Genomic DNA, 27,560 nt, shown 5'->3' with positions numbered 1-27,560 from the left:
GTTTCTCATCAGGGTAATTCACGTGGCAAACCACAGTGATACGCTGCTATATACCACATGGGCTACAGTGAAAAGATTGGTCCTACCAAGTGCTGGCAAAGATGTAGAGCGGCTGGAACTCTCATAAATGGCTGGCGGGGACTGAGAATGGGACAGCCACCTCAGAGACTGACCGTGTCAGAGGAACCGAAACACGCCTACCTTTTTCTTTTTTTCATGGCCACCCCATGGCAACCGGAAGTTCCAGGGCCAGGGACTGAATCTGAGCTGCAGCTGCAGCAGTGCCAGATCCTTTAACCCACTGCACCAGTGACCTGAGCCACTGCAGTTGGATTCTTAACCCACTGCACCACAGCAGGAACGCCAACATGTCTACCTTTTTAAAAAAAATCATTTTTTTAAATTAATATTTTTAGTTTTAAAAAATTATAGTTGACTTATAATATTAGTATAAGGTATACAGCAAAGCAATTCAGATGTATGTATGCACACACACACATGTATATTCCTTTCCAATATAGGTTATTACAGGATATTGAGTATAGTTCTCTGTGCTATATAGTAGGGCCTTTTGTTTATTTTACATATAGCAGTGTGTATCTGCTAATTTTAAGCTCCTAATTGATCCATTCCTCCCTTTCTCCTTTGATACTTATAAATTTGTTTCCTATGTCTGTGAGTTTCTGTGTGATAAGTAAGTTCATTTGTATTATTTTAAAAATTCCACTTACGAGTGATATCATATTTTCTATCTTGATTTACTTCACTTAGTATGATTATCTCTAGGTCCATCCAAGTTGCTGCAAATGGCAATGTTTTATTGTTTTTAGCTGAGTAATACTCCATTGTGTGCATGTGTACACACACACACCTTCTTTATCTATTCATGTGTCAGTGGACATGTAGGTTGCTTCCGTGTCTTGGCCAGTGTGAGTAGGGCTGTTACGAACAGTGGAGTGCATGTATCTTTTCGAATTAGAATTTTCATCTTTTCTGAATATATGCCCAGGAATGGAATTGCTGGATCATATGATAACCCTATTTTTAGTTTTCTAAGGAACCTCTATACTGCTCTCTACAGTGGCTGCAACAGTTTATATTCCCACAAACAGTGGAGGGTTCCCTTTTTCCAGCATACTCTCCAGCATTTATTATTTGTAGAATGTATGTCTACTTTTTATATATGGAGGTAAGAAACATGAGTATGTCAGTAAAAGGCCTCTCACAAAAATATTTATAGCAAGTTTATTCATAACCCTCCCCCCCCAAAAAAAAGAACCCTAATTAGAAACAGCTCAGATATCCACCAACAGCAGAATGGATAAACAAGGTGTGGACTACTATATCCATAGCTTGGAATACTACACAGTAATGAACAAGAACATGCTATTGATACAACAGTGACCTCAAGGAAAACATGTGGAGTGAAAGAAGCCAGACAAAAAGAGTACCTGCTCATCCATTTTTGAATCCTATCCTATTAATATTTTGAGAGTTTGTGCATGAGATTGGCCCCTAGGGAGCAGAGCTTGAATGGCAATGGCAACACCAGTGGTGCAGATTTTACCCCAGGAGAGGCTTTCTGAGGAAGACAGTGTGGGGCTGCAGAGAATCTCCCTCCTTTTCATCTCAGATGGAACGGAACCAAAATTCTTGGGGTGATGGACTGCAAAATGATATTATGTATTTCAAAGTTCAGCAGCACTTTGTTTAATGGTGTTCTATTAATGAAGTAATGTAAATGTGCAGAGCATGACAAAATTATATTTTGAAGCATGCGTAGAAAGCAGAAAAGTAGAAAAGAGGGCTCCGGGGAGGCAGGGAGGGAGCCCACTTCCTGCTGCAGCTCAGTTGTTTATTCTCGGGAACTGCTCTGGACTGTGGAGAGGAACACAGAACAAGGCTCACTGGACCACAATCACTGTGATGTTGCTGCCAGTGAGTATCTTATTCATTCCCTGTGGCCAGCTTTGCCGATTCATGGGGTCCCTGCCCAGGGCCACTCAGCGTCGGTCCTCAAAGGTTGCTAGCATCAAATAAAAGACATGAATGGGGCAAAAGCAGGCCGGGCTTTGAAGTGCAGGGAAGAGGAAGGCTTTGAACTGCTACAAACAGCACAAATACTCTCCCGGAATCACAGGAGCCCCGGAACAGCCCGGAGGTGTGGGAGGTTCCTCCGTCACCCTGGGTGCCTCGCCTTTAGCTGGGGGCTCTGAGGTGCGTGACAGCTGGAGATGGGATTCAATCTCAGATGGGGTTCAATCTCAGATGGGATTCAATCTCAGATGGGGTTCCCTTGTAACTCAGGCCAGATGTGGCAAAGGTTCAGCAGAGTCACACTGGACCTTAACACAGCAAATGTTTCAAAAATCAAAAAAGATAAAACCTCGCACATAAGCCACGGATGTTCCTTCTCTACTTTTCTCATTTCTTTTTTCTTCTTTTTTTAACCGACTGTTTTTTGAGTATGGCTCTGTGAAGGTTACCCCGTGCACGGACTCGTGTAACCCCGCCACGGTCAGGATTCGGGACACTTCCCTTATCCCAAGGCAGTGCCTCGTGCTCTCCCTTTCTGGCCGCGGTCTCGCCCGACTCCTGGCCCCGGGTAGCCACGCATCTCTCCTTCACCACTGTAGTTGTGTCCTTTTGAAAGTACTCGGGGTGGATGAGCAGTGAGATCCTGCTGTACAGCACGGGGAACCATAGCTGGTCACTTGTGAGGGAGCTTGATGGGCGACAGTGAATGTGAGAAAAAGAGTGTATATATGTGTATAACCGGGTCGCCTTGCTGTACAGTAGACAACTGACAGAACACTGTAAACCAGCTCTAGTGGAAAAAATAAAAATCATTATATATAGAAAAAGAAAGTGTCATATAAATGGAATCGCACCTTTTGAGACTGGCTTCTTTCACTCAGCATAATGCCTCTGAGATCCATCCAAGTTATGTGTATCCGTAATTCGTTCCTTTTTATTGTGAGTGGTATTCCATTGTCTGCTTATACTTTGAACAATGAAATGTCTCAGGCGTGCAAGATAATGTCAACCTGAGACTGTTCTGTCATGATGTGCACAGACAAGTCACTTTATTGGCTGTGCCACTGCCAGGCTAATGTTTTAGAAGAACGAATTCCAAAACTAAAATCTGCGGCAGAGAATGTTCTTTATTTATCACAATATTTAATATAAAGCCGACTCATTGGCCGGCGCTTTCATCGGCTCTTGTGCTGCCTATTAAGCTCCCGTCTGTCTGCTCCAAATCTGGACTTCCATCCCCCGTTCTTGCCGGGACTCGGCCAACATCTCTTCCTCACCAGCTGTCCTGCCCTTGACTGTCAGCTGCTTGCTGTGCTTGGAGTGTCACTATTTCTGCGTCGCCTCAGTTTCCCATTTGCCATGTCTGTCTTATAACACCTGCCCCATACTGAATCCTCTCTGTTAAAATAACGGGTGTGGTTTCTGTTCTCCCGACTGGACCTATGCTGACAAACTACATGGCTTTCGCCCCCGGCTTGCTTGTGTCTGAGGCATCCGACGTGCTCGCCACTTCCAGTTCCGTCGTCCAAGGAGGAAAGGAGGAACCAGTGCGATGGTCCCTGGCGCGTCAGGAGGATCACGATCTCTGCGGCGTGTGGCAGAGAGCAGGAGAGCTCCTGCAGTCTCAAAAGGGAACGGCCGGGAGTTGCCGTCGTGGCACAGTGGTTAACGAATCCGACGAGGAACCCTGAGGTTGCGGGTTCGATCCCTGGCCTCGCTCAGTGGCTTAAGGATCCGGCGTTGCCGTGAGCTGTGGTGGAGGTCGCAGACGCGGCTCGGATCCCGCGTTGCTGTGGCTCTGGTGTAGGCCGGCGGCTGCAGCTCCGATTCGACCCCTAGACTGGGACCCTCCATGTGCCGCGGGAAGCAGCCCTAGAAAAGTCAAAATGACAAAAAAAAAAAAGTGAACCGCTTGTGATGACCCTTGAAAATGGGTATAGAGGGAGAAGGTATCTGCTGGGGTCAACAGCTGTATCCTGCCACATGCTAAGTGCGGGGCTGACTTGCGCTAAGGAAAATACCGCATTGGACCGGCAGCTGCGCAGTTACAAGCTACTTACACCCCGTCTCCCAGATCTGTCTACCTGCTGCAAAGCCCAGTCGGGTGAGTTAAATGGAGAGTGTGATAGGCGTGACCAGTCTTGCAGTCTTACGTTTGAAGCAGGCTTTTCTCTCCCTAGTATACCATGAAGAAATCCCTGGGAATGGAGGAAATGGATCCTACACACACACGGCCTCGTATCTTCCTAAAGCCCTGCTCTTTCTGATCATGTTATTTCTGTGCTCAAAATCCATCAGTATTTTCCTCTGCCTGTGGACTAAATTCAAACGTTTAGTCTGATATTCAGGATCCTTCATGTATCCAAGTATTTGAATTCACGAGTATGCACTCCATTTTCTCCTGCCTCTGTGCTCGCTCTCATGGTGTCTTCAGCCTGTAATCCTTTTCAGAACCCTGCCCCATCCTTCACAGGCTTCACAAATGCTACTGTTAGCCTGAAGTTTAATCCTAACACCCGACCCCATTCTAACTCCCCCCTCGCCGCCGTTGGGTATTAACACCTGATATTCAGAACCATCTAACTGCCTATAGTAATCATGTACTCTGCATGGAGGAGATTATGACTCATTTTTTGCATCCACCTAGTACTTATTAATTTTACGTGCTTGGTTAATTTTTTTCACACTGAAGGAGTAAATAAGAGGCTACACTGGGGGAGAGGGCATTCCAAATGGCAATATTATTTCGAGATGGTAGGATATTTTCCAGAGAGGAGCATAGCGTTCGGTTCGGCTGAGATCGAGGGTCTCTGCAAAGGATTTGTGGGAAATCCATCTGGAGAGGGAAGTCAGAACCAGACTGCACAGAGGAGGCTGAGGAGTTGGGCTAAGGATTTGAAACTATTTCTTTAAGTGGAATGGAGGAATTAAAGGTTTAGGATTAGGGAGGAATTTATATGTCAAAGGGTCTCATTCCAAAGTTAGAATTTTTCTGAACTAGTTTAAAGGAGCAAACTAGATGAGGTAAAGGGAAATACCTAAGCTGAAGCAAGAGAGACTTAATTTGGATGGGCAGAATTATTTTGAGACAGGTCATGAAGCAACAAAATACTTCTGAGAGAACCTGCAGAACCAGGAAGATATTTTATAAAAGCAAAACAAGACCTGTCTGGGACACCGTGCTATGTGTAATTCTTTTTTTTGGGGGGGGGGCACACCCTTGAGATATGGAGGTGCCCAGGTTAGGGGTCACATTGGAGCTACAGCTGCAGGCCTACACCACAGCCATAGCAACGAGGGATCTGAGCCGTGCCTGTGACCTACACCACAGCTCATGGCAACGCCGCCGCATCCCTGACTCACTGAGCAAGGCCATTTCCACTGCACCACCACGGGAACTCCTGCAGTGTGTAACTCTCAACAGCAAAGGAAAGGCTCGGTAAGCAATTTCTTAGTTCCAGCTCTCATAAAGCAGTAGAATACTGAAAATCTCTGATGTGGAGCCACGGAGAAAGGGAAGGAAGGGAGAGACTGGACATGAGAAGATGGAGCTGGAGATGGGAGAGTGAGGCAGTTTTTATCCCAGGGCAGGTAAATACTACTGAAATACCCTCCTGCCAGCTCTAGTCTTTCATCTTTCCTGGCTTGGAACTCCACTCTCAGCCTTCTAGTTCTTGCCTAAGTTTAGTTGAGTTTTCCTCGGAAGCTGCCTTCTGATAAGACCTATTTTTTTTTCCTTCTTGATAGAAAACAAAAAAGTAAACATGGTCACTGTTTATAGCTCTGGACTATGACCAGGGAGGCCTGGGTCCAATTTTGAGTGATTACCTCCATTTGCTTCCAGATAAGGCTGTTGGAATGTCCCCTGTCCTTCAAATGTACCCCCTTAGTAAGAAGAAAAGAATGACTTGATAGAGTTTTATTTTAAAATCCCTGGCTCAGGGGGTTATGATCCTGACTAGTATCTATGAGGATGCGGGTTTGATCCCTGGCCTCGCTCAGTGGGCTAAGGATCCGACATTGCCATGAGCTGTGGTGTAGGTTGCAGACTCAGCTCAGATCTGGTGTTGCTGTGGCTGTGGCGTAGGCCGGCAGCTACAGCTCTGGTTCATCTCCTGGCCTGGGAACCTCCATATGGCACGGGTGCGGCCCTAAAAAGCAATAAATAAGTAAATAACATCCCTGGATGCCTAGTGTGATAAGTTAGAAAACTATTGTCAGGCTATGAAATGACAAAGCATCTTTGATATTCTTTCCTGGTTCATTTTATGAAGTCTGACAAAGACTATTTCTATGAACACAATTGGAATAAGTTAACTGTCAACCTGATGATAAGGATTTAAGCCTCAGTGTTTCTCTGGAATCTGATCAGCTTTTGCCATCGGGCTCCATCTCATGTCAAGCGTCTTCATCCAAAACCACAGAGCCCCTTAGACATTCTACCCTTGAATCGCTGATGTGTCTTGGAGAGGGACACTTGGTGAGAGTGCTGGAATCTCTTTTTGCATTTGAGGAAGGGTGCCGCCACGCCTGTCTATCTAGAACAGCAGAATCTAAGCAGGAACTTAAGACTTTGAGAGTCCCCATACACCTGACTGCAGGCTGAACGTAGCAATAGATGTTTCAGCTCAAGTGCCGACTCCTATCGGTAGGAGCTCAGGGGACCGTGTGGGAATGACTGCTATAACCTATTGGGAATGCCTGCCTTAGGCTTGCACAGGGAAGAGCACGTGAATATTCCAAGTATCGGCAGATCTGGGCCTGGGCCAAGGGACCTGACTGTTGAGAACAGATAAGCTGGACATTCCATTCAGCAGGGGATCCAGGCTGAACTGCCGATGGCAAACTGACTCCATACTGTGAAGTGGGAATTTATGCCATGATGGTACATTAGGGGCCATGATGTCATATGCTATGGTAACATCTGATCATCTGAAATTAGATTCTCTGTGGTCTTCCAAATTTCCCTATTTAAAGAAATCCTGAACTAAGCATTTCCTGGTTGAACTTACCTGCTCCTGAAGCCATGTATCTATCAATGGCATTGGGATGTAAGTCCCAACTGTGACATATCCGTGGCTAAGAGCATACATATATTTTTAACTTTCTATTTTGAAATAATTTTATAGTTACAGAGAAGCTGCAAAAAATTTTTCCTATAAAATCTTTGTCTAGGTTTTCCTAACGTTAACGTCTTACATCACCACAGTACATTTATTGAAATCAGGAGATTAACATTGATAAATACTATGAACTAATCTATTAATATTATTTGGGTCTTGTCAGTTTTCCTATTAATGTCCTTGCTCTGGTCCGGGAGCCACTCCAGGGTCTCACGTTGCATTTAGTTGTCAAATCTCAGTCTCCTTCAATTTGTGACAGTCCCTCAATCTTTGTCTTCAATGATCGGGATAAGCACATTGGCTTCCGGCCTCCACTGGCAATCGCTTAGAAACAAGGGGTCTGGCAGTGGTGGTACAACTTGAGCTAGCACTATAGACCTTTCAGCGAGCCATAGCAGCGCCTTTGCCAGAGTCAGCTTCATTTAGACCTTACTGGATTCGGCGGTTGCCATCCTAATATCTAAGTCTATTCATTCACATATGTGCCTGTGGTGGCTTTTCTCTGACTCAGTGCATGCTTGCTTCTGTGCTTAGGAAGGAAGCTGTGCACACGGTTCTTCAGGAAGGGCATGGCCAGAGAACCACTGCAAAGAGAAGGGAAAGGAGTGGGGGGCAGAGGACAGCTCAAGGATACATGAGTGAGGACTTCTGCATGGCATCCCATTCTGGCTTTAGAATCAACTGACGTCATACAGGAATTGTATGAAAGGGAAGAATTGTCTGATACTTATCTATTCGGTACCTCCGAGGCTCTTTGATTTGAATATTCAAAGTTCCTAGGTTTATGGCTTTTCCCTCTTTTGTAGTACAGCAAACTGTTTTAATCCATGGTTATGCCTTATTGTTCTATTTAAAATTATATTTATCAATCCACCAATAAATAGTTGCAGTTAAAACAAAATAACTTCTTTGCAAAGTTACTTAGGTTAGCTCTTTTCTTCCCCACCTACAGTTCAGTTTAGTTTTATTGTTTGTTTTCCATTTGGGGTTCTCCTTATATTTTGGTTGGTGTTATTTACTTACAAGGGAGTCTATGAGACATTACCTGGGTTCTAAGAGTTAGAGCTACCACAAAATATACTCAGAGGTGTCATGTTCTCTCGGCCCTTACTGCCTCCTTCCCGTCCCCCAGTCTTTCTACCCCGTTGCCAATGCCCCCCTCACCATTGGTAAACCAGTCTCATTAGTTTCTGGTTTCTTTCTTCTGTACAGTCAGTTTTGCTATAAGTCTTGTTTTGAAACACTGATTTTTTTTCCAACGTGATTGGTATCTTGGAGAACAATGTGAGCCTAATGTGATTTTTTTTTTTTTTTTTTTTTTTTTTGCTTTTTAGGGCCACACCTGCAGCATATGTAAGTTCCCAGACTAGGGGTCGAATCAGAGCTACAGCTGCCAGCTTTCACCACGGCCACAGCAATGCGGGATCTGAGCTGCATCTGTGACCTACACCACAGCTCGTAGCAACGCTGGATCCTTAACCCACTGAGCGAGGCCAGGGATTGAACCTGCATCCTCATGGATACTAGTAGGATTTGTTTCTGCTGCGCTGCGATGGGAACTCCTGAGCCTAATGTGAATTCTGCAATTGCTTGTGCATGATTTCCTGCGTGAGAAACTCTAGGTGAATGGAGAAACTGCACCTAATTGGCCCGAGCTGCATAAGAACACACAAAATGCACACACCTCCATCTCTGAGCCCCCTCAGTTGGCCCCGTGTGTTAGCAGCCATGCCCGTCCACACCTGCTGTTACGGGCTTCCTTCTGATTTCAGGTACCCCTCTGTCCAGCCCTTCTCCTGACACCCACTCCACCAGCAAACTTTAGGGCCTTTTCTAGGTAAAGTGACACATTTATTGTAGTTTCTATTTCTTAACCATTTCACATGTGTAAAACTGAGCTACTGCTTCTTTTTAAAATTAGGTTCCGTGTGTGTGTGTGTATGAGACGGAAGTTCTTTGAGTGTTGTGCTCTGTTTTCTCCATCAACTCTGGTTTTTATTGTGTAATTTTGTATAATGTGGAGATTTATAAGGATGGTTATGTTATGCTATAGCAGAATCAACTCTTTCTTATACAGAGAAGGGGATGCCTACATATCTTCGTCAACACCCCTCTTTGTAACATGAAGGGTAGCATACAGTAGACACTCTTCTGGGCTTTGCCTTTGTCACTTAAGAGTATGTCCTGGGAATCACTCCTTATTAGTTCATAAAAATTCCCTCCCCCCTTTTTTTACAGCTGCTTAATACTCCATTGTATGGATGTCCTGTGGTTTATTCCATCACTATGTGTACATAAAAAGGACTAGTATCACGAATGGATAAATACTTCCTAAATGCATGCATTTTTATATAAGCGTCTTGGTTGTTTCCCAGGTCCTGTACCTGTCAACAGTATTGGAACCATTAACCTTTTTGTTTTATTGGTAGTGAACGTTTAGTGGGATTGCTAGGGAAAAAAGTCAGTGCATATATAGTTGTTCGTTTGTTTGCATGGCTATACTCACGACACGTGGAAATTCCCAGGCCAGGGATTGAACTTGTGCCAAGAGCGCTCCAGTGCGTGTGTACAGTTTTGTTAGATATTGCCAAATTCCCTTCCAGACAGGTGGCACAAAAAGTTTACATTTCCACCAGCAATGTATGCAAGTGCCTGTTTGCCTCCCCACAGTTGCACCAATAGAATACACTGGTTGTCATACTGTTTAATTTTTGCCAGTCTAAAGGTGATGAGTGGTATCTGTGTTATCTGCATTTCTCTAATTATGAGTGAGTTTGAACATTTTTCCCTAAGTTTAATAAATATTTTAATTTTTTTTTCTGAATTGTCTGTTCAAGGCTTTTCCTCCATTTTTCTATCAGGTTTTTGCTCTTTTTTTTTTTTTTTTTTTTTTTTTTGGTCTCTCAATTTTAAAAGTTATTTTTCAATGAGTGACATGAGTCCTGTTGTCTGTGGTATGTTACACATATTTTCTCCCAGTTTTTGGTTTTCTTTTGACTTTGTTTATGGTATTTGAGCAGGCAAAAATAGGTAATGTTCAAATTTATCAGCCTTCTCTTTTATTGTCTCTATATTTTGAGTCGGAGTTAGAAAGCTATTCCTAGACTTGAGATCAAAGAATAATTCACCCCTGTTTTCTTCTACTATGTGTTTGGTTGCATTTTTTTTTTTTTTTATGTTTAGGTCTCTGATCCCTTTGGAGGTTAATCTTGTGTATGGTGTGAAGTGTGGATCTTATTAAATGGTTCTCAACCAGTGGCAATTTTGTCCCCCCAGAGGACATTTGGCAGTGTCTGGAGACATTTAGAGTTGTCAAAACTCGGGGGAAGAGAGTTCCTGGCATCAGGTGGGTGGAGGCCAAGGATGCGGCTAAACATCCTGCAGTACATAGGGCAGCTCCCACAGCAAATAGTGCTCCAAATCACAATGTCAATAGTGTCAAGGTTGAGAAACTGATAAAATTTTCTCCTTCAACAAATGGCTACCCAGTTGTTCCAGCATCATTTAAGAAACAAAAAAGGAGTTCCCATTGTGGCTCAGCAGGTTAAGAACCTGACTAGGATCCATGAGGATGCGGGTTCGATCCCTGGTCTTGCTCAGTGGGTTAAAGGGTTACTGTGAGCTGCGGTGGAGGTTGCAGATGTGGTTTGGATCTGGCTTTGCTGTGGCTGTGGTATAGGCCTGCAGCTGCAGCTCTGATTCAGCTCCATGTCCAGGACCTTCCATATGCCCCAGGTATAGCCATAAAAGAAGAAAGAAAAAAAATAATAAACCCTCCATCTTTTGCCTTAGTATTTAGAGATACTAATGTCGTCAGATATTTTCAAATATACTTGGGTCCATTTCTGGACTTTGTATTATATTCTACTAGTATATTTGTGCCACTACCATGCTGTTGTAATTATAAAGGCTTTAAAGATATTTTACTATCTGTTGGAGCCAGTCCCCCTTTATAGTTTTCCTTTTTTCGTGTTTTCCTGGCTATTTTTTTTTTCTTAAGAGACTATTTTTTTATTGAATCAAAAGACTCCTTAAATTCTAACATGCTTTACAGTTTTCAAAAGTTGCGTGCAGATGACTTCATATAATCCCATAATAGCCCCTTTTTTCACCCAGTCCTATCTCGTTCCCTCTCCCTTCTCTTTCCCTACTGGTAACCACAAGTTTGTTCTCTCAATCTGTGAATCTGCTTCTTTTTGTTGTTGTTGTTGTTTTATTCACTAGTTTGTTGTATTTTTTAGATTCCACATATAAGTGATATCCTACAGTATTTGTCTTTGACAGCAACATTTCATTCTCTTTGATGGCTGAGTAGTATTTCATTCTACACACACACACGCACACGCACACACATACACACACCACCTATATCTGTCTATCTATCAAATCTTCTTTATCCATTCATCTGTTGATGACACTTAGGTTGCTCCATACCCTGGCAATTGTAAATAATGCTCCTATGGACATTGGGGTGCATGTATCTTTCTGAATTACTGTTTTTGGGGTTTTGGGGGATATATACCTAGGAGTGGAACTGCCAGGTCACACAGTGGTTCCAGTTTTAGTTTGTTGAGAAACCTCCATACTGTTTTCCGCAGTGGCTACACCAGTTTACGTTCTTACCAACAGTGTAGAAGGGATCCTTTTTCGCCACACCCTCTCCAGCATTTATTATTCATAGACTTTTTGATGATGGCCATTCTGATTTGTATGAGGTAAAATACCTCACTGTGGTTTTGGTTTCCATTTCTCTGATGATGAGCGATGAGGAGCATCTTTTCATGAGCCTCTTGACCATCTGCATTTCCTCTTCGGAAAAATGTCTAATCAGTTCTCTTGCACGTTTTAAAAATCAGATTTGTTTCTTTGAGCAGAATTGTCTGAGCTGTTTATATTTGTTGGATAGTAACCCCTACTGGTCATATTCAAAATATCTTCTCACATTCAGTAGGTTAACTTTTCGTTTTGTCAGTGGTTTCCATTGCTGTGTAAGAGCTTTTGAGCGGGTCCCATTTGTTTATTTTTCCTTTAGTTTTCTTTGCTTTGGGAGACAAATCCCCCCAAATATTGCTGTGATTCGTGTCAGAGTGTTCTGCTCATGTTTTTCGTTAGGGGTTTTAGAATATCCAGTCTCACATTTAGGCCTGTAATCCACTTTGAGTTTATTTTTGTAGATGGTGTTAGAGAACGTTCTAATTTCATTCTTTTATATATGGCTGCCCTATTTTCCCAGCATCACTTATTGAAGAGACTGTCTTTTCTCCATTGTATAGTCTTGCCTCCTTTGTCATAGGTTAATTGGCCATAAGTGTGTGGGCTTATTTCTGGGCTCTCTATCCTGTTCCACTGATCTATGTGTCTGTTTTTGTACCAGCACCATACTGTTTTGATAACTGTAGCTTTGTAGAATAGACTGAAGTCAGGGAGCATGATTCTTGCAGTTCTGTTCTTTCTTAAGACTTTTGAATATTCAGGATCTTTTGTGTTTCCATATAAAATTTTAAATTATCTATTCTAGTTCTGTGAAAAATGCCATTGGTAATTTAATAAGGATTGCACTGAATCTGCAGATTGCCTTGGGTGGTGTGGTCACTTTAACAATACTAAGTCTTCTGAACTAAGAACATGGTATATCTTTCCATCTGTTTGTGATGTCTTCAGTTTCTTTCATTGGCATTTTATAGTTTTCCAAGTACAGGTCTTTTACCTCCTTAGGTAGGTTTATTCCTAGATATTTTACTCTTTGATGTGGTGGTAAATGGGATTGTTTCCTTCATTTCTCTTTCTCATAGTTACTTGTTAGTGTATAGAACTGCAACAGATGGAGTTCCCACTATGGCATAATGGGATGGGCAGTGCCTTGCGAGCCCTGGGACACAGGTTCGACACCCAGCCCGGCACAGTGGGTTAATGACTCGGCATTGCTGCCGCTGTGGCTTAGGTCAAGCCTATAGCTCAGATCTGATTCCTGGCCTGGGAACTCCACATACTGCCAGGCAGCCAAAAAAAGAAATGCAAGTGATTTCTCTATTTTAATTTTGTAACCTGCAACTTCAGTGAATTCACTGATGAGCTCTAGTAGTTTTCTGGTGGCATCTTTAGGATTTTTTTTTTTTTGTCTTTTTGATATTTCTTGGGCTGCTCCCATGGCATATGGAGGTTCCCAGGCTAGGGGTCGAATCAGAGCTGTAGCTGCCGGCCTACGCCAGAGCTCACAGATCCAAGCTGCATCTGCGACCTACACCACAGCTCACGGCAATGCTGGATCGTTAACCCACTGAGAAAGGGCAGGGATGGAACCTGCAACCTCATGGTTCCTAGTCGGATTCGTTAACCACTGCACCACGACGGGAACTCCGGATTTTCTATGTATAGTATCATGTCATCTGCAACCAGTGACAGTTTTACTTCTTCCTTTCCATTTTTGGATTCTTTTATTTCTTTTTTCTTGTCTGATTGCTGTGGCTAGGACTTCCAAAACTATGTTGAACAAAGTGACAAGAGTGGACATCCTTGTCTTGTTCCTGAGCTTAGAGGAAAAGTTTTCAGCTTTTTTTCACCATTAAGCGTGATGTTAGCTGCAGGTTTGTCGTGTATGACTTTTACTTTGTTGAGGTAGGTTCCTTCTATGCCCACTTTCCAGATAGTTTTTATCATAAATAGACATTGAACTTTATCAGAAGCTTTCTCTGCATCTATCAGGATGATCATATAGTTTTTATTCTTTGCTTTGTTAATATGGTGTATCATATTGGTTGATCTATGGATACTGAAAAATTCTTGCATCCTTAGCAGATGATCATTTTAATGTATTGTTAGATTTGGTTTGCTAGTATTTTTGTTGAGGATTTTCCTGTCTATGTTCATCAGTGCTACTGGCCTGTAGTTTGCTTTTCTCATGGTTATCTTTGGTTTTAGTATCACGGTGATGTTCACCTCACAGAATGAGTTTTGGAAGTGTTCTCTCAAATTTTTTGGAATAGTTTGAGAAGGATACATGTTAACTCTGTTTGGTAGAATTCACTTGTGAAACCGTCTGGTCCTGGACTTCTGTTTTTTGGGGAGTTTTTAAATTACTGATTCAATTTCATTGCTGGTAATTGGTCTGTTCATATTTTCTATTTCTTCATGGTTCAGTCTTGGGAGAGTATGCCTTTCTTAAGAATTTGTCCATTTCCTCTAGGCTGTCCATTTTAATGGCATATAGTTGTTCATAGTGATCTCTTATGATCCTTTAGTATTTCTTTGGTGTCAGCTGTAACTACTTTTTCATTTCTGGTATTATCGATTTGGGCCTTCTCTCATCTTTTCTTGATGAGTCTGGCTAAAGGTTTATCAATTTTATCTTTTCAAAGAACTAGCTTTTAGGTTCATTGATCCATTATTTTTTTTTTTTAGTCTCTATTTCATTTATTTCTGTTCTGATCTTTTTTATTTCTTTCCTTTTAACTCTGAGTTTTGTTTGCTCTCGAGTTACTTTGGGTGTAAGGTGAGGTTATTTATTTGGGATTTTTCTTGTTTCCTGAGGTAAGCTTGTATGGCTATAAACCTACCTCTGAGAATTTCTTTTGCCGTGTCCCATAGGTGTGGGGTCATCATGTTTTTGTTTTCATTTTTCTGTAGTTATTTTTTTAATTTTCATTTTTTATTTCTTCAGGTATCTATTGGTTGTTTCATAGCATATTGTTTAGCCAGCATATGTTTGTCATTTTTGCAGGTTTTTTTTTTTTTCTTGTAGTTGATTTCTATTCTCCATAGCATTGTGGTCTGAAAGATGCTTGACATGATTTAAATTTTCTTAAATTTACCAAGCTTGTTTTGTGGCATAGCATGTGATCTATCCTAGATAATGTTCTGTGTGCACTTGAAAAGAGTGTCTATTCTGCTGTATATTCTGGAATGCTCTCTCTATATCACTTAAGTCCATTTGATCTATCGCATCATTTAAGGTCTGTTTCCTTATTGATTTCCTGTGTGGATGATGTGTCCATTGGTGTAAATTGGGTGTTAAAGTCCCCTACTATCATGTGTTACTATCAGTTTCTCCTTTTATGTCTGTAAATATTTGCTTTATATATTTAGGTGCTCCTATGTTGGGTGCATATATATTTACAATTGGTATATCTTCTTGGATTGAACCTTCGATCATTATGTAGTGCCCATTTTGTCTCTTATAACAGTCTTCATTTTAAAGTCTTTTTTGTCTAATATACATATTGCTTTGCCAGCTTTCTTTTGATTTCTACTTGCAGAGAATAACTTTTTCTATCCCCTCACTTTCATTCTGTGTGTATATCTAGATCTGAAGTGAGTCTCTTGTAGGCAGCATATATATGTGTCTTGCTTTTGTATCCATTCAGCCTTGTTTTGGTATCCATTCAGCCACTTTATGTCCTTTTGGTATTTAAGGTAATTATTGATATATTTTAATTGCTATTTTGTTAATTGTTTTTGTTTTTATAGGTGTTCCCACCCCTATTCTTGTGTTCTCCTCTCTCATGTTTTGATGACTGTCTTTAGTGTTATGTTTGGATTCCATTTTCTTTTTCTGTGTATATCTATTACAGATTTTTTTCGGTTACCATGAGGTTTTTATACAGCTAGCTAGTCTGTCTGTCTATCTATTTATCTATCATCATTTTAAATTGTTGCTCTCTTAATTTCAAATGCATTTTTAAAACCAGGCATTTGTGCTCTTCTCCCTTCACAATTACTATTTTTGACATCATATTTTATATGTAATTGTTTTGTGTATCCCTTAATCGCTTATTGTGGATGATTTTACTACTTTTGTCTTTTAACCTCCCTACTAGCTTTGTGTGTGGATGATTTCCTACCTTTACTGTATGTTTGCCTTTACCAATGAGCTGTTTCATATTGTAAATTTTTCTTTCTTTTTTCCTTCCTTCCTTCCTTCCTTTCCTTCCTTTTCTTCCTTTCTTTCTTTCTTTCTGTTTCATATTGCAAATTTCTTTCTTTCTTTCTTTTTTCCTTCCTTCCTTTCCTTTCCTTTCCTTTTCTTTTTTCTTTTCTTTTCTTTCTATATTTTCTAGGGCCGCAGCCATGGCATATGGATGTTCCCAGGCTAGGGATCTAATTAGAGCTGTAGCTGCCAGCCTTCACCAGAGCCACAGCAACTCGGGATCCAAGCCATGTCTGGCAACGCCAGATCCTTAACCCACTGAGCGAGGCCAGGGATTGAACCCATAACCTCATGGTTCCTAGTTGGATTCGTTAACCACTGAGCTACAACGGGAAATCCCATATTGTAAATTTCTTGTTTCTAGTTGTGGCCTCCTCTTTTATCACCTAAAGAAGTTCATTTAATATTTGTTGTAAAGCTAGTTTGGTGGTCCTGAACTTTTTTAGATTTTGCTTGTCTGTAAAGCATTTCATCTCTCCATCAAATCTGATGGAGAGTCTTGGAGGGTAACATATTCTTGGTTGTACATTTTTCCTTTCATCACTTTGAAGATATTGTACCACTCCCTTCTGCCCTGCAGAGTTTCTGCTGAAAAATAAGCAGAAAGTCTTATGAGAGGTCCATTTGTATGTTATTTGTTTCTTCCCTTACTGCTTTTAATATTCTCTCTTTATCTTTAGTTTTTGTCATTTTAATTATGGTGTGTCTTGGTGTGTTCCTCTTTGAGTTCATTCTATATGGGACTGTGTTTTCTAGACTTGGGTGACTGTTTCTTTTCCCAGGCTGGAGAAGTTTTCAGCTGTAAGGTTTTCACATATGTTCTCAGCCCTCTCTTTCTTGTCCTTCTAGGACCCCTATAATGTGGATTTTAGTGTGTTTGATATCCCAGAGGTCTCTTAAACTGTCCCCATTGATTTTCATTCTTTTTTCTTTTCAGCAACAGTGATTTCCACTACTCTATCTTCCAACTCAGTGATCCGTTCCTCTGTATCATTTAGTCTACTACTGATTCCTTCTAATGCATTTTTCATTTCAGTTATTGTATTCTTCATCTCTTTTTTTGCTGTTCTTTATATTTCCTAGCTCTTTGTTGAAAACCTCTAACTTCTTGTTTTGTGATTATCCATTCTTCTCCCGAGTTTTCATCATCATCTTTATGATCATTACTCTGAGCTCTTTCTTGAGTAGATTGACTGTCTCCACCTCACTTAGTTCTTCTGGGGTTGGCTGTTTCTTCATTTGGAACAGTTTCCTCTGCTGCCTCATTTTGTCTAAGTTGCTATTGGTATTTGTTTGTATATAGTAGGTTAGTTATGTTTCTTGACCTTGGGGAAGTGGCCTTCTGTAGGACAAGTCCTATGTGTCCCAGCAGCACATTCCCCTTTTGTCAGCCAAGTTATATGCTCTAAGGATTCCCCCAAGAGGGATGTGGGTCCTTCTGTTGTGGTGGCTGATTATGTGAGTGGTCTGATAGGCTTGTTTGGCCCCTGGCCTGGTTGGTTGTTATGCCCTGCCTTGTGTAGATGCTGCTGGCTACAGATTAGCGGGGCCTGGTCATGAGGTGGCTGAAGGCAGAACCCCAGGGAGCTGGGGCAAGTGCTGGCTCACCAGTGAGCAGAATCAGGATCCAGACTCTGGAGCTGTTGCCCTCATGGTGATGGGTGATACCAGGCCCTGCAGTTAGTGCTGACTACTAGCAGACAGAGCCGAGTCCTGGAGTCTGGCTGTAGGGCCCTGGGATCTCAGACCTGGTATCAAACTGCTGGTGGGTGGGGGTGCTGACACTGTTGGTTATGGGACCCAGGACGTCCCAAAACTTGAGTTGGCTTCCTAGTGGGCAGGACCCAGATCCAGCTGGTCCCAAGGAGAGGTCTGGCTTGCTGTAAGCTGGCTGGGTCTTCAGGCTCTGAGATTGTCATTTTCTGGCATCTGGTGTGTGCCCCTGGTGGTTAAGGCTGGTCTAGAGGCTAGTAGAGGCTTCCTGGTGGGAGGGACCAGTGCCTGCCCACTAGTGGGCAGAGCTGTATCTGGGCCCTTTGCTGGGCAAGGCTGTGTGTAGAGGCATGACTGTAGGTGGCTGTGGGCTCAGGAAGTCTTTAGGCAGCCTACCTGCTGATGGGTGGAGTCTCTCCCCAATTAGTTGTTTGGCCTAAAGCCTCCCAGCACTGGTTCCCTCATGCAGTTGGGTGGGGCCAGGTCTTGATGCTAACAAGCTAATGTTGCCTGCTAGTACTTGCTTCCAGAGGGTAAAACGAGTTCCTAAATATGGCTGCTGCAAGTCTGTATGTCCCAAGGTGGGCCACAGCTGCCCCCCACTTCTCTGGGAGACTCATCAAGACCAGAACGTATGTCTGGCCCAGGTTTCTATCAAATTACTGCTTTTGCCCTGGGTTCTGGTGCACATAAGATTTTGTGTATGCCCTTTAAGAGTGAAGTCTCTATCTCTTACAGTCCTTTGGGAGTCCTGAAATTAAGCCCCACTGGCCTTAAAAGCCAACTGTTCTGGGGCTTGTCTTCCCAATGCAGGAGCCCCAGGCCTGGCATGGGGCTCAGAATTCTTACTCCTGTGGGAGAACCTCTGTACTATGATTATTATCCAGTTTGCCCCAGGTCGGCCACCAGTGGGTATGGGACTTGATTATATTACAAGCCCATCTCCTCCTATGTCCTGTTATGGTTCCTTCTTTATGTCTTTAGTTGTTGAAAATCTTTTCTAGTAGGTTTCAGTCTTTTTCTTCGATGGTTGTTCTACAGATAATTGTGGATTTGGTGTACTCTGCCATCTTGGCCCAGATTCCCCCTGGCTATTCTTGTGTGTTTATTTTTCCACAAGAACTTTAGTATCAATGAGTCTAACTCCATTTTTTAAAAAGCTTATTGGTAATTTTTATTGAGGTTGTGTTAAATTTATAAATTAACTTAGTGCAGCATCATTATATCCAAGAACAGGGATCCTTCCATTTGAGACAGTCTAATTTGTGTCTTTTAGGAATGCTTTCAAGTTTTTCTAATAAAGGTTTTGCACATTTGTGCTACATTAATTCCTAAGTACTTAATCTTCTTTGTTATTGTTGTAAATGAAGCTTTCTATACCACCAAGTCTTCTAAATGTCTATCATTTGTGTAACTGAAGGGTATTGATTTTTGTGTGTTTATATCCTGTGACTTTGCTGAATTCTTTTATTGTTTTAATTTGTTTTATCATTGATTCTCTTGGATTTTCCTGGCATAGTATCACATCATCTGCAACTTCTTTGCACCTTTAAGTGCACCTTAAAGATTTACTTCTTTTTTTTTAAACCAATTCTTATGCCTGTAATTGATTTATTTTGCCAAACTGCATTGAATAATCCCTCTAATATAATGCTAATTAGTAGCGGAGATAGTGAGTATCCTTGTCTTGTTCCTGATTTTAGAGGAAATGCTGCTAATGTTCCCCATTAAGTAAGATAGTGACTTTAGGGCTAAGGCATATATATTTTATCTTGTTGATGAAGTACCACTCAATTTCTATTTTCTCAAGTCTTTTTATAAAGAATAGGTACTGAGTTTTATTTAAGGCCTTTCAAGCAGCTATGCAGATATTATGAGAATTTTTCCTCCTTAGATCTATTAATGTAGTATATGATAGGTACTAGATTTCCTAATAGAAACAACCTTTCACTCCTGGAATAAATCCCATTTAGTCATGGTATATTAATTTCTTAATATGATACTGTATTCTGTTTGCTAACATTTAATTTAGTATTTTTGCAACAATAATCATGAGTCAATATTGGTCTGTCCTTTCTCCCTCCCTCCCTCTCTTCTTGTCTTTATCAGGTTTAGGTCAAACCTTTGGAGGAAAGGCTCACAAAAGAAATGGGGAAGTTCTATATTTTCCACGTGCTGAAACAATATATGGCACATTGGGATTCTGTGGACTTTGAAGATTTAGTAGAATTCCCCTGGGGAACCATTTGGGCCTAAAATCACCTCCTTTGCCACCCTTGATGAGGGAGGCCTTCCAAATAGGCTTTAATTGGGAGACCCCTTGAATTTTCAGCTGACAGAGCTTGGATTTAAACCTAGTTAGACCCATGATCTTATCACTATATCACTGATACCTGAGGAATTTGATTGCCTAGTTGCAATAATGATGATGATGTGCAATACATACTAAGTATTTGTTATGCATTAGGTACCGTTTACATGAATTAACACATTTAATCCTTGTTTCAAACTTTTGAGGTACTCTCAATATCCTCGGGACACTGAGATGATGAACTTGTCTAGGGTCACAGAGCTAGTAAATGGTAGAGCTGATCTTCAATTCCAGGCAGTTTGGCTTCACAGTCCATGCCTTTATTGACCAAAGTGTAGTATAAAAGTTTGCAGAATTGTGGATGATTGTATATCAGAATCTCATTATGAATGCTTTTCTAAAAGGGAAAAAATGGCTTTACCGAAGTATCATAGATGAAAGAAGTGTTGCTGTCTACGAAACTGTCTATCCCTACACCGATATCCTTTTCTCTTGTAGTGGAATACAGCCCTTGCAAGCTTAATGTATAGAACTGTGTTCTAGTCTGAGTCAGCTCCAGGTCTGAGGGATACAACTGGAATGGAAAATCTTCCAATGACCTTGGTGACCCAAACTCAACAAACAAATGAAACATTTAAAATTTCCCCAAATTACTTGGAAATACTACGTAATATCGTTGAGATGGGTCAGATTTTCTGGTTTACATAAGTATGATCTCTTATTAATATTTATAGGTAAATGAAGCACCCTCATTGCTATTCATTATTTTAAGCCTTTTCCTATTGTCTTACTTTTGTATTTAGACATTATTAAAAATTATGCAGATTAAGACAAAGGGTAATATTTTTATGTCATTTCTATAAATGCCCACTCAATATTTTTCTCTCCCACCTCCCTCCTCCCACAAGAAAACCAACTTAATGAGCCACAAAACATCTTATAATGAATGGGAAAATATTTTTAGCATTTTTATGCAGAAAATGCCTCATTAAAAGCAAATGCATCAGCAAGCAGATTTGAGCTTAATAAGAACTTTGTTGAGCAGGGGGTTTTGTGACAAATCACGACCATGTGTAACTGCTCTATATAAAGACCTAGAAAGCCCTAAGAGGGTCTTACCTTCCTTTCCTATCCCTGAGCTGCACTGCAGCAGTGTGGTGAGTATGACATGGCACCTGGTAGACACTTGATGAGCCTGAAGGACATGAAGCCTACTGTCCAGTCAGTACTGTTTTATCTAGATGTTATATCGTGAGAATCATTTAGATGAAATCTGTTTCCAGCTGGATGTTTTGCATCATGTTACCCAAGTATTTTGCATCTAATTTGCATATTCCAAAAACCACAGGGGTACAGCGTTTATAATCATACATACAACCTTAATCTCAAATCCCTCAACTTGTACCCACACTACTGTAACTTCTTTAGACTTTGGGTCTCAAACTGACATGACAAGGAAGTGGGGATCCAGGCCTTCAGGCAGGATGTGTGGGCTGATTTGGCTTGAGAAACCATATTCCTTCAAGCTCAATGAGGCCCTACTCAAAGCCACAAAGTGCTCACCTGTCCCCACTGAGGCCTCAGAAGACACACCAGGGCTGATGGTGTTTCCAGATATTCTGAGCTTCATCATCTCTGATCTATACTTGGGGGCTTGGGGTGAGTTACAGCCACACCCACCCAGGCAAGGCTGATAGCGCCAGTGGTGATAACATCACTCTGGTAATTGGTTACTCAGAAGAACTACCCTCCCTTATAGGACAGGGAGCACTAAATTATGAGATGATTCATCTTCCAATGGTAATTTTTCACATCAAGTAAGTTCTTTCTCAGTTTACAAACCCACCAGGTCAGCTGCGCTATCCCCTGACTCATCCTAACAGGAGTGGTTGTAGCAGTGAACACTTAGTGAGGTCTTAGGCTATGCCAGGCGTCAGGCTAAGTTTTTCCCACGCCTCATCCCACTTAACCCTCAAACCCTCTCATACCCGATAGCCAGGTAGTACTCATATCCCCATATTACGAACGAGGGAACCGGGGGTAAAGATGGTAAGTAACCTGCCATTAATCTTTGAGCCTGTACACAGAAGAATTAGGATTTGAAGCAAATTTCCCCGTGTTTTTCTTTAATGAAAGTATACTTGATTCATATAATATGATGTTAGTTTCAGGTATACAGCAGTGATTCAGTTTGATATTTTATATATATATATATATATCAAAGTAGTATATTTCTCAACATGCCTCATTTCGGATTCTCTTCCATTATGGGTTATTACAAGATATTGATAGAGTTCCCTGTCCTATATAGTAAATCCTTGTTGTTTATCTATTTTATATGTAGTAGTATGTATCTCTTAATCCCATACTCCTAATTCCCCTGATACTAGAGTCCTTAACTATTATTGCTTTACTACATTGCACAGCCAATTAAAAAAATCTGTATTCCTGCTCTCTTCCCCCCAAAAAGAGGGATTCCTTTAAGGACTGAAATGGGAAAAAAAAAAAAGCAGTTTTCAAATGCCCACGATTAACTCTTTCAGGCATCCGGTTTCCCTCAGTAGGAGGGAAACGGACTCTCAAGACTCACTCATACTCCCTGCCAAGCAGGTACAGGGCTGCCGCCTGGCCATCGAGCTCACCGTTAAGAAGTGCCGGTCCTTAACTTCGCGCCTCCTCTGGCTGTGGGCTGGGGGGTAGGCAGGCAGTGGGGGAGCAGCTACGGAAAGGGGAGCAGCAGCCCTCTGCTCCCGTCGATCACTCCGGCTCCGGTGTTCTGGGGGCAGAAAAAGCAATAATACAGAAGCATACTTGGCATCTTGGCGCTCTCTCCCCCTTGGGAGGATGAGCAAAAGGCTAGAAAAAAGTGAGTTTTAGCGAATCTAGCTCATTTGCATACCAAATAAGATTTTCAGAACGGTTCTGAACTACACTTTGAATGCATGTGAGTAGGACGTTGGACAACTCCATTTCGCTGGCCCACCTCATAGCTGTTGTACAAGATGGTTCACTCTGAGTTGGGAAAAACTCGTATATTTCTCAACGCGCCTCATTTCAAAACGAGATGAACAACAGCAAAGAAATCTAGAACGGTACTGCAAGATGTGCTGACACAGTCCTGGGGTGGACTGCAGCCACAGACACTCCAGAGCCTGCCAGGAAGTGGTAGGGACAGATGATCACAGCCACCCAGTGGGTGATGGAGCCAGCTCACAGCTCGGGGCCGTGGATTGCTATGTGTTCAGGAATTTTGTGAGCTGGTTTTTAAACTGTTAGGTGCTTGAAACAGGCTGTGGTGGGAATTTATATCACAGAAATTGGTGAGTCCTATACATTAGGGCCTTACTTACTTCTTTATTACTTTTTTTTAAAAGAGAGCCTATGACCAGCACAACATCACAGCCTTGTCACCCCCAGCACTCAGATGGCTTTCAAATCCCGAGCTCCTAGAGAAGGTAAAGGGTCTACGGCCAAACCACCCTGCATGTGCCCCATCTCGTCAGATCTCGGAAGCTAAGCAGAGTCAGGCCGGGTTAGTCCTTGGATGGGAGAAAGTGAAAGGAATCCCAATGACAACAGTTGTCTGACAGTTTAGGGATAAAGCTACCTCTGGGAAGGGCTAAGAAATTTCCAGGTATGGGATGAAGTGGTACTGACTTCAAAACAAGAATCGCTGAGATACCGAGAGCACAATTTAGCTCTGGGTACCTCAGTGAGCCCTAAAGCACACCCTGCCTGACGTACTGGCCACACCAAAGTCTGCCCTGCCTGCCAAAACCCAGCCCACACTCATGTCCAGGGCCTGAAATCTTGTGACCCTCCTTGTTCGATATGACCAAGATACAAATTTGTGTAGCAGATGTCTTTGTTTGTTTCAAATTTATGGCCACACCTGCAGCATATGGAAGTTCCTGGGCCAGGGACTGAATCCAAGCTGCAGCTGTGACCTACGCCACAGCTGTGGGAACACCAAATCCTTAACCTACTGTGCCAGAGATGGAACCCATGCTGCCACAGAGAAAACACTGGATCCTTAACCCTCTGCTCCACAGCGGGAACTCCAGCAGAAGATGTCTTAATCTGCCTTCTGTTGTTTAAAGTTGCCATTACTCAGCACATCTACAATGATAATGATGTCCAATATTTATTGAGCAATTGCCACACATTTCAGATACTCTGCAAAAGCTCTTCTTTGCTTCATGTTGACAACTATGTAAAGCAGGCACTGATGATAGAGGCCCTCTTGTGCACTTGACCAATCCTTGACCTATAAACTCTGGAAGGTTCAAACATTCTTCACTCATGAGAGCAAGACTGCTTGGATTTGATAGTATTTGATGATACTTATATTTTATGACATTCTAATTCTTTGGACCTTGATAATACAGACTATTTGGCTACTCATAAGATATACTTGCTCTTTTACCGGTGTAAGGAAACAGCTAACTACACTGACACTCTCGGGTGGCATCAGATGTTCTTTCTCGAAAGGCCTTGTAGTAACCAGTGCTTATTTCATCTCTGTCATTGTGTTGATAAAAATCGGGATGTCTATATTAGCCTCTTTTACCCGAAGTCTGCCCCTGGACAACAGAGATATGGTCAGCTTTTCAGCGTGGTGCTCTGCCGTGCCTGCAACGCAGAGGGTTCTCAATAAATGTGCAGTGACTGAAAGAAAGAACAAATTAATGCTTTCCCCAAGGTTTGGTCCATGGCAATGGAACACACTCGAAACCTCTCTCTGCCACGCACTGTGTAGTCAGTGCTGCTGCTCTCAGGACCTTCTCTGGGTCCTGTCGTCTGTCTCCAGTGGCCTCCGTGGCCCCTTTCCCCTTTGCTGTATTCACTGGGCTGCCCTCGAAACCAGTCCTTGGGCACTCTTGAGCTTTCTGACTTCTTTCCATGTCTGACTGGCTTATCTGTGGGCCTCCCTGCGTCAACTGCCCGCTTTGTCTGTGCCAGTATTTCTCATCTTCCATTGCTTAGGATTCTCTGGACAAATGTTGATTCCCATTCACAAGCAGAGAAAAGACCTCATCCCCCCATAGGTGGTCTTTGCTAAACTGCCTGCATAGCCAGTGTTCCTCAGTTTTTTAAAAACTTTTTTTAATTTGGCCATAGCTGGTGTACAATATTGGGTTAGCTTGTGTGTGTAGCTTCAGAGTCTTTTCCATTATAGGTTATTACAAGATATTAAATATAGTTCTCCGTGCTGTATAGTAAATCCTTGGTGTTTATCTGTTTTATATGTGGTGGTATGTATCTGTTAATCCCATACTCCTCATTTACCCATCCTCCTCCCCTTTCCCCTTAGGAACCCTAAGTTTGTTTTCTATGTCTGTGAGTCTGTTTCTGTCTTGTAAATCAGTGGATTTGTATTTTTTTCAGATTCCACATATAAGCGATATCATATAAAATTGTCTTTCTCTTATTTCACTTAGTATGATAATCTCTGGCTTCATCCATGTTGCTGCATGTGGCAATATTTCATTCTTTTTATGGCTGAGTCGTATTCCACTATATGTACACACCACATCTTCTTGATCCATTCATCTGTTGATGGACATTTAGGTTGTTGCCGGATCTTGGCTCTTGTGAACAGTGCTGTTATGAACATTGGGGTACACGCATCTTTTTCTCCAGATAGATGCCAAGGAGTGGAACTGCTGGATCATATGGTAGCTCTATTTTTAGTTTTTTTAAGGAACCTCCATACTGTTTTGCATAGTGGCTGCACCAATGTACATTCCCACGGCAGTGTGGAAGTTTCCCTTTTCTTCGCACCCTCTCCAGCACGTAGACTTTTTGATGATGGCCATTGTGAATGTGTTAGGAGATACCTCACTGTAGTTTTGATTTTCATTTCTCTGATAATTAGCAATGATATGTATCTTTTCATGTACCTGCTGAATGCCTTCTTTAGAGAAATGTCTATTTAAGTCTTTTGCCCATTTTTTTTTCAATTGGGTTTTTTTTTAATATTAAGTTGTATGAGCTCTTTGTGTATTTTGGAAAGTAAGCCCTTGTTGGTCACATCACTTTCAAATATTTTCCCCCAAGTCATGGGTTTTCTTTTCATTTTGTTTTATTTGCTGTGCAAAAGCCTATAAGTTGATCAGGTCCCATTTGTTTATTTTTGCTTTTATTTCTTTTACCTTGGGAGACCGATCTACGAAAACATCATTACAATTTATGTCAGCGGGAGTTCCCGTCGTGGCTCAGTGGTTAACGAATCCGACTAGGAACCATGAGGTTGCGGGTTCGATCCCTGCCCTTGCTCAGTGGGTTAACGATCCAGCGTTGCCGTGAGCTGTGGTGTAGGTTGCAGACGCGGCTCGGATCCCGCGTTGCTGTGGCTCTGGCGTAGGCCGGTGGCTACAGCTCCGATTCGACCCCTAGCCTGGGAACCTCCATATGCCGCGGGAGCGGCCCAAGAAATAGCAACAACAACAACAACAACAAAAGACAATTTATGTCAGCGAATGTTTTGCCTATACTCTCTTCTCGGAGCTTTTGGTGTCATTTTTTTCTCTTTGGCCATACCCACAGCATATGGAAGTTCCTGAGCCAGGGATCAAGTGTGAGCCACTTAGCTGTGACCTAAGCCACAGCTTTGGCAACATCTGATCCTTAACCCACCTCACCACAGTGGGAATTCCCCTAGTTGTTGTTGTTGTTGTTGTTTGACACAATTTTAAATGGGATTTTTTTTTTTTACTTTATCTTCCTAATATTTCATTGTTTGTATAAGGGAATGCAACAGATTTCTGTATATTGATCTTATATCCTGCTGAATTAATTTATTTATTCTAATAGTTTTTTTGTGTGGAGTCTTTAGGGTTTTCTGTATAGAGTATCATGTCATCTGCATACAATGACAGTTTTACCTCTTTCCATCCAGTTTGGTTACCTTTTATTTTTCTGTGTGATTACTGTGGCTAGGATTCAAATACTATGTTGAACAGAAGTGGTGAGAATGGGCCCCCTTATCTTGTTCCAGAATTCAGCAGGAAGGCTTTCAGCTTTTCACCATCAAGTATTGTATTGGCTGTGGGTTTGTCATAAATGGATTTTATTATGTTGAGATATGTTCCCTCTGTAACCCCTTTGGTGAGAGGTTTTTGTTTTTTTTTTATCATGAATGGATGTTGAATTTTATCAAATGCTTTTTCTGCATCTATTGAGATGATCATGTTGTTTTTGCCTCTCCATTTGTTGATGTCATTTTCATATGTTGAACCATCATTGTGACCTTGGAATGAATCCAACTTGATTGTGGTGTATGATCCTTTTTATATGTTGCTGGATTTGGTTTGCTAATATATTGTTGAGGATTTCTGCATCTAAATTACTTTGCCCTGTAATTTTCTTTTTCTGTAGTGTCCTTGTCTGGTTTTGGTATCAAGTCATGCTGGCTTCCTAAAATGACTTTGAGAGTGTTACCTCCTCTTCA

General features: G+C 41.9%; 1 protein-coding gene across 2 annotated transcripts in view; it reads right to left on the bottom strand.

Moving 5' to 3' along the window:
- The window catches only part of NHS (NHS actin remodeling regulator), a 354,136-nt gene that overhangs the window by 21,275 nt on the left and 305,301 nt on the right, over nt 1-27,560 (bottom strand). For both annotated transcript variants that reach the window (XM_005673460.3, XM_001924471.5), the window contains exon 3: nt 22,750-22,883. In XM_005673460.3, the coding sequence (XP_005673517.1) occupies nt 22,750-22,883 (134 nt within the window). The remainder of the gene's footprint in view (nt 1-22,749; nt 22,884-27,560) is intronic.

The sequence above is a fragment of the Sus scrofa genome, chromosome X, assembly GCF_000003025.6.
Source record: "Sus scrofa isolate TJ Tabasco breed Duroc chromosome X, Sscrofa11.1, whole genome shotgun sequence".
Classification (NCBI taxonomy): domain Eukaryota; kingdom Metazoa; phylum Chordata; class Mammalia; order Artiodactyla; family Suidae; genus Sus; species Sus scrofa.
Note: the sequence above shows the minus strand (reverse complement) of the source record. Positions and strands in the feature narration are given on the sequence as shown.